Source organism: Malus sylvestris, chromosome 8 (assembly GCF_916048215.2).
Source record: "Malus sylvestris chromosome 8, drMalSylv7.2, whole genome shotgun sequence".
In the NCBI taxonomy this organism is placed as follows: domain Eukaryota; kingdom Viridiplantae; phylum Streptophyta; class Magnoliopsida; order Rosales; family Rosaceae; genus Malus; species Malus sylvestris.
This window is the reverse complement of record NC_062267.1, coordinates 2859550-2872878: the sequence shown is the minus strand read 5'-3', so window position 1 is coordinate 2872878 and position 13329 is coordinate 2859550. Positions and strand designations below refer to the sequence as shown.

At 35.2% G+C, this 13329-nt stretch overlaps 2 protein-coding genes across 2 annotated transcripts; both read right to left on the bottom strand.

Annotated features, from left to right (window-relative positions):
• Nucleotides 1–120: 120 nt before the first annotated feature.
• Nucleotides 121–2096, bottom strand: LOC126632048 (uncharacterized). The gene is made up of 3 exons (XM_050302266.1): nucleotides 1836–2096; nucleotides 1404–1715; nucleotides 121–1054 (listed from the first exon to the last, which is right to left on the bottom strand). Exons 1-3 carry the CDS (start codon nucleotides 1950–1952, stop codon nucleotides 311–313), a joined length of 1173 nt encoding a protein of 390 aa, XP_050158223.1. The 5' UTR covers nucleotides 1953–2096; the 3' UTR covers nucleotides 121–310.
• A 912-nt stretch (nucleotides 2097–3008) lies between these two features.
• Nucleotides 3009–5881, bottom strand: LOC126632049 (thylakoidal processing peptidase 1, chloroplastic-like). The gene is made up of 6 exons (XM_050302267.1): nucleotides 4830–5881; nucleotides 4498–4566; nucleotides 4307–4375; nucleotides 4095–4181; nucleotides 3915–3982; nucleotides 3009–3789 (listed from the first exon to the last, which is right to left on the bottom strand). Exons 1-6 carry the CDS (start codon nucleotides 5529–5531, stop codon nucleotides 3669–3671), a joined length of 1116 nt encoding a protein of 371 aa, XP_050158224.1. The 5' UTR covers nucleotides 5532–5881; the 3' UTR covers nucleotides 3009–3668.
• Between the last annotated feature and the right edge of the window lie 7448 nt (nucleotides 5882–13329).

The window sequence follows — 13329 nt, the reverse complement described above, 5'->3', positions numbered from 1 at the left end:
TCATGAGGGAAAAAGATTATGCAATGAAAATGAGACTCAAGCGATCGCAGAGGCAACGATCCAACAAAAACGATCCTGACTATATCAGATTATAAAGTCGAAAGCGAAATAAGATCAAACTAATATCAAGTCATCAATCTGTATAACGTTTGTTTTCTTAATTAACAATTTACTTACACAGGAGCAATCGAGAGTGCTATCGAACACTGTTTCATCCATCATATAGAAAAAGGGCATGGGCACAAACAACGCCTTGTCGCCTTAATCTGCAAAACATTCTCAAAAAAGAATACTTTACAACAGGTTTACTCTACCACTTCACATCCAGTGTTAACGCCTCTGGAGGGCCAAGGACAGATCCGGACTTGGTAAAGGAAATATTTGACGTCAAACTACTCCATGCAACTGAATCAGCTACAATGAAGGGCATAATCTTTCTAACAAAGAGAGGCTTAACCCTCTTTAATTCAACTCTCGCCAAAACTTCAAACCAAACCCGTTGAACAGCTGGCCTAGTTCTCCACCCTTCTTTGTCATGAAGTGCACCAACCCTCCGAAAATCCAATTTGAGCTCAACCTTGAAGCGGACAATAGTTGAAGCTTTGATTTTTCCTTCAACAAATCCCGACAGTTTGTTCTGGCGAATTCTATCACCAAGAAAGCCTTTCCAAATTCTTTCCAGCATAGATATCCTCAAACTTAAAGAATCAATGGGGCAAGGCCCCTTCTTGTATGCATGACTTCTGTAGCACTTCTCTGGCAACAATTCAACTATCTCCTTGGAAATAAAATTAGTTTCAATGTGGGCATCATGATTTCGAGTCTTGTATGCAACCAATGTTGCCGGCCCAAAAACACGAATCGGAACTAATGGGGCACAGTATGAATGCCCAATGGACCAAAACTCACTCCTCTCCTTAGTAGCACCACTGCCATTTGATGACAAACCAAGATCAGACGCATGAAACACAGAGACTTCGATCGCTCTGCTTACCTCCACGGTTATGCCTTCACCAACAAGAATCCTTTTCAACCCATTATATGTAGTGTTCATCTACAATATATAAACGCAATTGCTCAAGCTATTCGTACATGAAATTGTCCGAAAACTCCAAACGAGCAACAAGTGAGCTATAGTGTCAATCAAAACCAGTTCGGAAACACTTTCAAAGTATGCAGAAATAGAATTCTACAAATTTTCAATACATGGGGCAGTAAACAGCACAATAAAACAGAATTTTCGTGTTCGTTAAGTGCCGGTTTAGTGACAATTTAGCGAAGAAGTTCTCTTTTTGATCGAATCATTTGTAAACTGATGAGAACCAATCAAGACAACTAACATAATTATGAAATTCAAGTTCGATTAAGCATTGAATTAAGCATCGATTAAGCATTGAGCTTACCGGCAATGAAAGCGAGAGCTCGTGAGCACCGGCGACACGCAACTCAAACGGACCCTCCACTTCGAAGGTGTCGACAACGGCCGTGGAGCTGAGCTCCTGAACGAGAGAGCCCAAATGGGTCCTGGGTTTCCTGAACTTCTTCCAGGAAGCGACATCGTCAGAGAACAAGACGCCGACGTGGATCTTCCCGAATCCGACCCGGAACTCGTACCGCTGGGCGCTCCCAAATCGGACCCTGCCCACATCCAGCCTGGAGACCCTCACGTCCTGCAAATCCCACTTGTGCTTGGCCGAGATTTGCTTCAGAACTTCCTTCAAAATTCACCAAAAAATGGAAAGAAAAGTAGAAATTAAAAATCACAGAGCTGTAGAAAAAGAGAGAGAGAGAGAGAGAGAGAGAGAGAGAGAGATGAGATCGACAAGAGAGAGTACCTGCAAGATTCGAGTGTCGTCGTTAAGAGAGGAAGAATTGAAAGCGAGAATTAATTGAAGCGGGAACTGGAGGCAGAGGAAGAGGAGGAGGGAGACGGTGGCGCCGCCGGTCCTCATCGTTTTTTGTGTATGTTTTGATTCGTCAACGACTGACTGAAGCGGAAGGGATCGCGTCCCACTCTCTCACCGCCGTGTTTGCGTTTTGGGTTCCAATGATGATGGGATAACCTTCCTCATCAGACCGTTATTTTTTTTACCTGCCAGTTATCTTATTTAAAATTTTTTTTTCATTTGGTTGCTATAATTAGTTTCATTTTTCATTGAGTAGGGATGAGGATTTGTACTTTTAGTCCATATTTTATACAGAACGTCTTAAGTTCGATTTTGAACCTTAGTGGCCAGACGGAACATAAATGCATCGGTTAGTATTTCTGGTTCTTAAAAAGAATTTGGTGTGGTGAAATTGAATATGGCATGACTAAATTGAACAGAGGGCAGTTTGATCTTTTTGGTTCAATTCGGATTCGTATATCCAAACAAAACATTTCATGTAGTTGAACAAAAATAGAATTGAAATCGTTCCCTTGATGCATTAGCACAAGAAGAAAAGCTAAGGATCTGTTTGATATCCTATTTGAAATTTTTTATCATTTCTCAAAACATTTGTTAAGAACATTTCTTGAAACAATTTTTTTTAAGACTCAAAAACTTAATTGGATTGCGATTAAATTTTTTTAAATCTTACGACTTAAACTAGATAAAGAAATATAAAAAGAGGGGGATCGCAGGAGAGGGAGAAAGAGGATAAAGGAGGAAAGAAAATAAGACATGATTGAAGGAAAGAGATAGAAGAGAGGATCAGACGAAATAGAAATGAAGGAGAGAGAGAAAGAACCGAGAGAGTCAAGAGAGCAGATTGGAAGAATGACGAAAAAGGTATAAAAAAAAGATGAGAGAGAGATTTGAAGTGAGATGAAAAGACGGAGAGAAAATAAATAATTGAGTTTAAGTTTAAAGTCTCTAAAAACTCACTTTTTATGTTTTTAAAAAATAAACTATATCTTTTAGTTAGTCTTCAGTTTTTGAATAACTCTATCAAACAAGTTTTTAAGATCTAAAACTTGAAAATTATTCTTGAGTTTAAAAAATTAGATTCAAGTAGAGTATTAAACAGACCCTAAAATTCCGACTAAGCAGTTTGATCGGATTATTAACGAACAACGATTTACACAGATGAACAATGCGTCTTATAAAATGGAACAGCAGAACTCCAAAGACGTCATTTTACACGGATGCTTCGAAGGAAGCAAGCAAAGCCTACAGGCAACAGGAAAAAAGGGAGGCCAGGTTCAATTCATGGGCAAGCTTTCAGCATAACTGCAAAGAAACATCTGCGGCTACCATCCGCGAACCATCTCCGTCTCTTCGTATGACAAGAATCATCCCCACCAGCATCAAAGGCGATCAGACCTTCACCCGGCACGAGAGGTGCTGCATTTCCAGATGAATCTTCCCCTTCCTTCGGACGTTTGGTTCCTCACAGGTGCTGAAACCTCATCATGTATGGCAGCTGAACCTCCCAACAACATATAAGAACAAAATAACTTGATGAATCATATAAGTTGAACACTTCAGCTTCATCTTTCTTTTCTTCGTTCAGAGTAAGTTTAAATTTCATACAGATTCACAGACTGATGGATAAGTTTATCCATCCAAATCATCTTCAAAGTGCTCGAAAACGAGCCAAAAGAGTGGTGTAAGTCAATTCACTATCTTGATAAGAGAACAAGAATGTATTCTGAGGTCATCCCCCTGCAAACAGAGGGCAACTGGTCAAGAAACTGCAACGGCGTTATTTGGTCCTTGTGGTTCAAACGTGGTGTCAGACACCTTGGAAGGAGGCCAGTAGCGAAATACCGATCTGCCAAGAATGTTTTTCACAGGAAGTGGACCCCTGAAAACAAGTAAACAACATCAACATGTCAGCGATGCGATAATTCTTTTTTTGGTTACGAAGAAATAACAATTCAGTTGGAAGGATAACGATCTTAATGTGCTAAACTAAGAGCTTATACGTACCAGTTATGAGAGTCAAAACTATTGTTGCGATTATCTCCCAATACGAAGACATAGCCTTCTGGAACAAGCTGCATAATCAGACAAGCAGGTCACAATTTTGTAAGCAATTGTCCACGTCTCTCCGTATCCAAATCAACTGAAGGAAAAGAAATCAATGAGAAGCCAGAAGAGGATGCCTACCACTGGATCCATTTCATAATTGAGCGGCTCCAATATGTAATTTTCATTCTGAACAAGATCATTGACAAGCAATTTCCCATTGCGAACCTGATCAATAGAAATCCACACGTCAAAAACCAAGGCATATAATTTTTCAATTTTATGAATAGATTGCCTGAGCTATAAACTTATAAGTTATAACCATGAACTACGAAGACTATCAAGATTATTACCTCGACCCAATCTCCAGCCTTAGCTACAATCCTTTTGATGAATACATCGGTTGAGTTGTAACCAATTTCCTACACAGTACACAACAAAACAGAAGAAGAAAAAATGTCAGCAACCCATGCTAAAATTTATTACCAAATGTAACTAAGGGTGCAATTGAAAGACTCTTACAAAATGTAGTTATATACTTTACCTGTAAGATTGGAGGTGCCTTGAAAATTACTATATCTGAGACCTCAGGATTTTTAAAGAAATATGAAACCTGATTCATCAAAGGAAGAAAATATATCAGCTGAACTGAGAATCTGGTTGAGAATATAATGTCATACACGTGATCGATTTCACACACCAACAGAAGAAAATTTTCCACATTTATTAATTCACCAAGTAAAGCTTGCAAGCATAAATTTCCATATCCCAATTCAAATTCACTTTGTACTAACCAAGACTAAATAAACTATCAATCCATCAGAATACCAACGTTGAACAAATTAAAAGATTGCGAAAATTCAAACGTGAACTAACCTTCTCCGCCAAAACTCGGTCACCCACATCGAGAGTAGGATACATTGAAGTGGAGGGAATCGATCGGGGCTCAGCCAAGAAGGACTTAAACAATACACTAACTGTAACAGCAGTGAACACAGCCTTAGCGTCCTCCGAGCAAGAATTCAACAATCGTGACAAAAACCCGGTCCTGCCCAAGTCTTTCTTAGCCAGCTGCGAGGCCTGAGCAACCTCGTCCACGCACAAGGTTCCACCTTTATCCACTTCCTTCATTATCGATTCCGGGACGGTGTCGTTGCTGGGCAGCCACTTCGATGCCTGTAAAGAGGGCATGATCGAACTGACATTAAACGGCGAAATCCCCATGGCGGCCGGAGCCGAAGAGACGCCGGTGGCGATAGCCGTTGACTTCAGAAGCGAGATCAACCCCAGAAAGATCGGGCTCTTGCTGCTCTCGCCTAGAATCTCCTCGGCGAGGGCGGTGTACAGCGACGGCAAGGGCCTAACGGCGGCCGACGAATGCTTCGAGCGGGAGAATTGGGTCTGGTAATTGCGGACGGGGACAGAGGGGTTGATATCGGGCTTCTGGATGGATCCTAATACCCGAGACCTGACCCAGCATTCGTGAAATCCTCGGCAGTTCCCCGCGCGGAGGTTTGCCGAGGATGCAAGGTTTTGGGCCACATAGCCGGAGAAGCTCAGGGTGACACGAATAGCCATAACTATGAATTTGATTAGGTTGGTGAGGTAGTGGTGCAGTGTGCTGTCGAAGAGTGACGGGATGGATCTAGGAAACCCTAGCAAGCGATGGATGCCATTGCGGAGGTTGACGACGGTGAATCGGCAGCGGGAAGGTTGAATTGAAAGGTGGGGTTACAGAACTGGAGGTGTTTTGGGGGAAACAATTGGGGATTGGGAAAATTAGGGTTTGTGAAGAAAAAAACTCGGAGGTGGTTTGCCGGAGAGAGAGAGAGAGAGGGAGTGAAGCTCGCGAGTCACGACTCACGAGTCACGAGCAAGCGGATTCGGAATCGACAGAAATCGCAAAGTTGGGGCTGCTATTGGGAACGATAGGTTTTATTAGAAAGGCGGCTGATTTTGTAGACGAAAATGGCCTTTGCTTCTTTCCTTATTTACGATTGTGCCTTTGTTGTCTCCTTTTTGTCATATATCATTTTTATACGAGGTGATGCCCTCCATAGCACCTATTTTTATTTTCCATGTCTCTTAGTTTTCGGATTTAATGACTTGAAAAATAAAAATATTAAGAGTTAGTATTACATTGCATGTTCACTTTTATTTTCCTCAAGAGATTAAATCATACAACGTAATACTAACTCTTAATATTTCCTTTATATGTCAGTAGGTTGTTTTTATTCAAGTGGTAGTGGTTGAGAAAAACCGAACTCGAGACATGAATTGAAAGGATAATTGTTACTATTATCTTTGAATTAGTTTTTTTTTTTTTACAATAATTGAGACAGAAGGGGAATTTGAATCAAAATGCAACGGGTCAAAGATGAAGACCCTAACAACTATTACGCTTCACCATGTGCATTGGTTTTATATGTTACTATTATGTGTTTTTATACAAGCAATTCTAAATGAAAGAAAAATCAAATTTATAACCTCGAATACATAAATAAATATTGGACAACTTGAATTACAAACTTCTTGTATTTTTTTTATCGAATTTATACCGTAAACATTAAATTCATTAACCATGTAAATATGTTTAAAATAGATAAAATATAGTTTAATGTAAACATTCAGTCTTTTCACCAAAAAATAAAACAGTCACAAAGTATATAGCTGTAACTGAAATTAAAATCCACATAACTCCCAGGATAATTTGGTCTTTCGACAATTGTGGTGGAGGGCAACCGTGACTTCCAAAGTCGCTTTCCGTTATTTCGTTGACTTTGACTGAGAATAGTCTTACCTTCCACCTACTTACCTCAAAAATAAATACCGAAAAGACGATAATAACCTTACAATTTTCTGTTGTAAAGCAAACCGTCTAGGATGTTCTGGGAATTTAAAACTATAATTTAGGACTACATATTACACCTCAAAATTTGAGATGATTTTTAAAATGAAACTTTAACGAAAAGCTTCCGGTACTGTTTACTTTAACGAAAAATCACATTTTTACATAAAAAAAGTCAATCATGACACTATTCACTTTACCCTTTATTTTGTCCTTATCATTAAAACTCAAAGTTTTCAAACTCTTTTCATTAGTTTTCCTTTTTTAAAATGGGTAGTGAGGTTTTAATTTTATCACGTTATCACTTAAGATATTAGAATGTCTAAATATCTCTTAAGTTGATTAGTTTTGTAGTTAATATGATATAAATGTGACTTGTATGTCAGAGTTATGGATTTTATACTCACCGTGTCATCAATTTTGATGAAGATTTATTTAATTCATTAGATAAAGAGTATAAATTGACACAATTTTAAAATCTTAGAGGACAATTTGACAAAAACAAAACAAAAAACAAAAATCCCATGGCTCATTTTGAAAATCAACACTAACATGAAAGATGTGAAATGCAATTAGTCCTTGTGTTTTTTTTTTTTTGTCAAACGATAAATTTTGTTAGATTAAATGTATATTAACCACTAACGGGATTCGAATCCACGTCGTCATAAAACTCATATCATTTCCACCATTGTAGTAAAAGTCACTTGCAGTTAGTCCTATAGTTTAAGTTGGATTAATATATTTCAAAATATAATGCATAAACAAAAAGAAAAATGGTGATAAAGTGGGAAATTGCGAAAATCAAAAGGGGCGTTTCAACAATTTGAAGTTGATTTTTTTCCGCTGACTGAGTGTGTATGTAATTGAAGCAGTTGATGACGGAAGCGCATATGTCAGCAACATTAGCTTGATTAGCCTGATTAAGTTATCCGAATGTCAAACAATGTGGTTGCGTAGATTCTTGATCCATTCTGATTTAACAATTATGACATGGCGCACATGATCATTTTCATCGATAACAATGTGCATATCTTCGTAGTAAGTTTGATATTAAATTATAATTTGTTTTGCGTGAATAGAAGGTAGAATATATAATAAAAAAATTTGTATATCGTTAGGAACGTATCTTTATAGGACCGAATCACGTAATGAACATTATGTTCATATGGTTGACAATCAAGTCGTTACTCTATCCTTGTTCAATAAATAGTACTGTAACCTTTGCTAAAAAATTAAAAATAAATAAATAATACCTTAATCGAAACATTCCTTCATATCAGTGACGACGTGTTATATTCACATGAGCTAATAACCAAATATTTCCCCACCATAATCAATTGAAAGTAAATTAATGTTTCATAATCTCATTTATGTAAAACTAAACGCCATAGGGAAAACGAATTTGCTTCTAACGGGACAATGATTGAAAAGATGAATGACAGCTCGATTTTTTAGGCTGTGCAATTTCATTAGCATTAAGCACGGAATTTAATACAGATGACGCTTTTATTGCAGTTGCAAAACATAATCATGCGTATAGCGATATTCGAATTTACTTAATTGAATAAAGTATTAAACTTGACTCGAACGATAAATATTTATAGTGAGGTTTGATGTCTAATTGTTAATTGTTGAATGTGGTGCTATTCATACATTTATTTTGTCTTTCACACACTCTATATTCAATTTACGTCATTTAATTCAACAATTGAAAATTTAAGATATTTGTTTGGAAAGTAAAAAAAAAGTATGTGGATAACACCATTCATCGTGAAAACTTATTGCGATTACTAATTAGATAAAGGGAGCTTTAATGAAAATGGTTTCTTTCAACTTTTTATTAACAAAAAATCATCCATTAACTTTATTAAATCATCCATTAACTTTATTTAATAAAGAATGCTTAAATTTTAATAAAAATTACTTAAGTTTTAATATATAAAAAAAAAGACAAAAATTTAACATAATAATTAAAAAAATCAAAAAAAAAAATCTGTCACGCACGTCACATCACTCAATCACACATACTTTTTCTCTCTCTTTCTCCCTCCACCGTTATTAGCTTCTCTCTCTCTCACATATTTTCATCAAATTTCTCTCTGCTCTCACCTCACTCATTCACATCAATTTTTTTTATTTTCTCTCATCTCTCATATCACTCTATTCTCACTCCATAAATATTACAATTTTTACTTTTTATTTTATTGTATGTTTATTTGACCATTGTTTCATAATTTTTTTTTTGAACAAACTAAGTAATAATATTACAAAACAAAAAATAAAGAATTTTTTTTTATTTTCAGTTTGATAAACAATGCTTATTTTAATTTCGAAATAGTAATTTTATCTTTAGTTTGGACAATTTTTTTAAGTTTGTGTCATGTTATGTTAACATTAGTTATTTTTACAACTGAACATTGATTATTTATAGAATTGAACACTGATTATATTTAGAACTTAACACTAACTATTTCCCAAACCAAATAATGACTAACTCTTAAACCGAACACTAATCCTATCACTATTTCTTAAACTGAATACTGACTATTTATTAAACCAAACACTAATACTCTCACTATTTCGTAAACTAAACATTGACTATTTCTTAAATCGAACACTATTACTATCACTATTTCGTAAATTAAACACTAACTATTTCTTAAACCGAACACTTATACTATCACTGTTTCGTACACTAACTATTTCTTAAACCAAACATTAGTATTATCACTATTTCTTAAACTGAACACTAATACTATCACTATTTCGTAAACTAAACACTGACTATTTCTTAAACTAAACGCTAGTATTTTCACTATTTCATTAACCATGGTAGAGAAAACAATGGACAACAGGTGAAGTTCAATTGGAAAATGCACACTAGCATCTATGGCTTTGGGGGCCTAGAAATTAGTTGCCAATGGTTTGAAAAATAAACTTGGAAAAGGCATGTCATCAACATACAAATGATTAGTTGTGTTTTCTGATTAGTTGTTATACTGATTAATGGATGAGTCGTGAACATTCTAACAATGAATAGCAAACCCAAATAATTATTCTATACACGAGAATGTCGTCAAAAGTATTATGATGGTCGAATCTCTTCAGTAAGTGTCATCCAAAGCATTTAGTCATTTAAGTCTGAAGAAAGTAGGTATTTCTTTAATTTTGGGAACGATGCGAGCCTATTCCATTATCACAAAAGGTCAAATAGGAAATCATCAGTTAAGATTGTTATGGGAGATAGTTTATTACATTTTCGTTGAAAATTGCGAGAGCAGGAACACGAGAGGAGCATTGAAAGTACTAACTATCATCATAAAAGCTCCTAAACATGAAATAAAGAAAGAGAAAGGAGGCACATGGGGCTATGAGGCTAGGGTTTGAAGCTACTAAAGAAAATAACAATAAAAGGTGTGGGTTGCTGCAATATATATATATATATATATATATGGTAAGTTTACAAAATTTGCAATGCATGCGCTTTTGTGAGGTTTTATTTTTTTTGTCCTTATCATTAAATAAAATTATAGGGTAATTTTTAGTTAAAATGCAAATTTTTGAAGTCATTTTCATTAGTTTTTAAGAAAAACTAATGAAAATGACTTGAAAACTTTAAGTTTTAATAATAAGAACAAAATAAATGATAAAGTGAATAGCACCATGTTTGAATTTTTAATGTAAAAATATAGTTTTTCGTTAAAATGAACAATACCATGGGTTTTTCGTTAAAACTTCCTAGTTTTTATTTAGATTAACGGCTCGACGTAAAGTATATTTTAGAGTGAAAAATGAAAAAGCACGAAGGCCTGATTAAAAAGTTTCTGGGCTTCGATTCTTATCATTGGAGCCTCATAGATATTCTTCTTGGGCCCCCAGAGTCTATGGAATGACTGGGAGCATTTTGACATGCCGCATTGGGAGCCACGGTAATAGCGTGCCCCGTCATTCGTTGGTCAGTGTAGGAGTGCGACTGGAGATTGACAGGGCTTGAGGTTAGAAATCCAAGATGAAATCTCGATGCATCAGATGCGGAAAGTGGCCTATCAACTAGCTCTAAGGGCCGAGGAAAGGCTAAAGAGAAGGACCACAAGGAGACACCAAAGGTGATAGGGGAGTAGATAAGAGATATTTTACTCGGATTTGCACTAAATTACCAGATAACGATTCATAAATAAGATCAAACTTATCATTCACGTGAGTCAGGATGAGATTTTGCTTATAAAAGAACATAAATATCTCTACAAAATAGTGCTAGAGGATGTTTCCATTTCGGTTTAACATCGCCATATATATTGCTTGTGGACATATAGAGTGATCTATTCAAATACTGCTACCTTCATCACTCACAACTCACCAACTCCATGCTTAAGCATCATTTTCCATCTTTGATGACCCCATGTTTGGAGAAATATTTCAGTGAACTCGAAACACGAGCAGTACAACCAAGTGTCATAATATTAATGGAAAAAACGTGGAAGAAAAATTTATTCATTTATATTATGACACATAGTATACCAAATTGTGTTTCGAATAACGAAAAAATGTCTCCCGTTTATATTTGAACCCACCCTATCCTGCATCTAGGACACAATACTTAGGAAAGAATTTGAACCTAAAGTTAATATTGGGCATTTGTGTCCAAAAGTTCGGTTCGTTCCTCTCCTTACTTCCATTGTGCCCATTTTATGTTTGAAAGTTCCTACTCTTCTGCCTGTCATCCATATAGACATTTTTATATTAGTTTTTCTTCTCTTATCATCAGTTTAACTCATCTTTCATTTTCTCAGCGCACAGACCCCATTCACTTGTTTATCGTAGAGGATAAATTTTTTATTGTGACCGGAACATGGATAGTACATCACGTATTTTTATATAAAGTGGTAGAAACTTTTATTTTTTAAGTTATTAATTTTTTAATAAACATATCACACCATTTATATAGTGACACTTAGTGTACCATCCCGTATTCCGAATCACAAAAAATCTCTCATTGTAGAATCCGTAAGAGCATCTCCAAAGGAGATGCCAAAATATATACATCAGCTATAATAGTAAAAAAAGACCACACTAATCTCCAACCGAAGTGTCAAATCCTATGTGGCGATGACATAGATTGGCAGCAAAAGATGCTGCTGTCAAATTTGACAGCAGCTTCAAATGTTTTTTTATTAATTATTAAATATATTTCATTAATTTTTAATTAGTTTAATCATTTAATATCCTACTTTTTTCTTCTTTTCATCAAGGAAGGTGAACAAATTACTGATTAAACTTTAAATATCCTTTATTAAATTTTAATTAGTTTAATAATTTATTTTATAAAATAAAAAAATAATAATTTAATTTGACATATCAGTCGGAAAACAAAACTTTAAAAAATATCAAAGTACCACATAAACTATCAAATTTTAAATTTTATGTTCAAAATTTAATTAATATCTCCTTTGAAGATAATGTAATGTAAGTACCCAATGCTCCACAAATGTGAAAAGAATTTCTTCCAAGGCCCTACTTGAAGCACCATATTAATGAAAACTTGACGGCTAACCAAGTTGTAACTTTCGGCCAACCATTTATCCGCATGGGACCTTTATTCTTAAAAACAAATTAAAATATAATTACAGAAGATGATTAATAATTCGAATTAATGATCCTAAAAAAATATGATAGCAGATAATTAATACGCATGCCTCGAGCAGCTTGCATGCGTTTCCATCAGCAGTTAATTTCCAACGCAAATGCGTGACAGTAATTACTTGACCTTTTCACCCAGATTACCAACAAAACCCTAAAAATTATATAAAAAAAAAATGGCACGTGTGCACCAGCAGCAAACGCGCGATGGGAAGCACGTGGTTTGTGTTGGGTAAATATCTGGCATTTTTTTATCTGTATTGTTGCTTGAAAATTACCGCTTTTTTTAAAAAGTTACCGCCGTTGGCCCACTGACGTTCAGAAATTGTATGGAGTGCTGCGCTGTGGGACCACCGTTTTCCGGTCCTTGTCAACTCCAACCTCACGCGCATCGCAATGTACTCTCGTTCTTATTCATTTGTTTATATACGATTAAACAAGTTCTTTCAAGAAGCACTTTAAGTGTCTTTTCAAAATTTACTTGCATTTTTATTAAAGATTGATTCCAAAAATATTTTTACTAAAAATGTTTTCAGTAATTTAAAAAACAAATTAAAACAAGCTCTTACTTATAGGTTGATTTATTTAATTTTTTTTATACACAAACCCAAAAATTTCACCATTAAATGTTGTGTGACAATTTGGTACTTCCATATACTTTTCCCCTAAATAGTAATAAGAAACTATTTAAAATAATTAGAAAATAAATCTTCATTATTTAAAATGATCAAAATCAAACATTGTAACACAAGAATCAAATATTACGAATCAAAATACTGATGATATTTTGGAAAGCTAACCATTTCAACAATTAGGATTTAAAAAAACTCTTTCTAGTCGATTTTCAATATCAAATGAGAAGAATAACGACCCTTTTTCATCACTATTGTC

Bases quoted from the DNA above. Each gene is read 5' to 3' on its own strand.
- LOC126632048 (XM_050302266.1), bottom strand. From the start codon at position 1,952: ATGAGGACCGGCGGCGCCACCGTCTCCCTCCTCCTCTTCCTCTGCCTC. The intron at 1,716-1,835 runs GTACTCTCTCTT...TGAATTTTGAAG, and splicing joins ACGACACTCGAATCTTGCAG to GAAGTTCTGAAGCAAATCTC. The intron at 1,055-1,403 runs GTAAGCTCAATG...TATATATTGTAG, and splicing joins AGCTCTCGCTTTCATTGCCG to ATGAACACTACATATAATGG.
- LOC126632049 (XM_050302267.1), bottom strand. From the start codon at position 5,531: ATGGCTATTCGTGTCACCCTGAGCTTCTCCGGCTATGTGGCCCAAAAC. The intron at 4,376-4,497 runs GTAAAGTATATA...TGTACTGTGTAG, and splicing joins AGGCACCTCCAATCTTACAG to GAAATTGGTTACAACTCAAC. The intron at 3,790-3,914 runs GTACGTATAAGC...ACTTGTTTTCAG, and splicing joins AGTTTTGACTCTCATAACTG to GGGTCCACTTCCTGTGAAAA.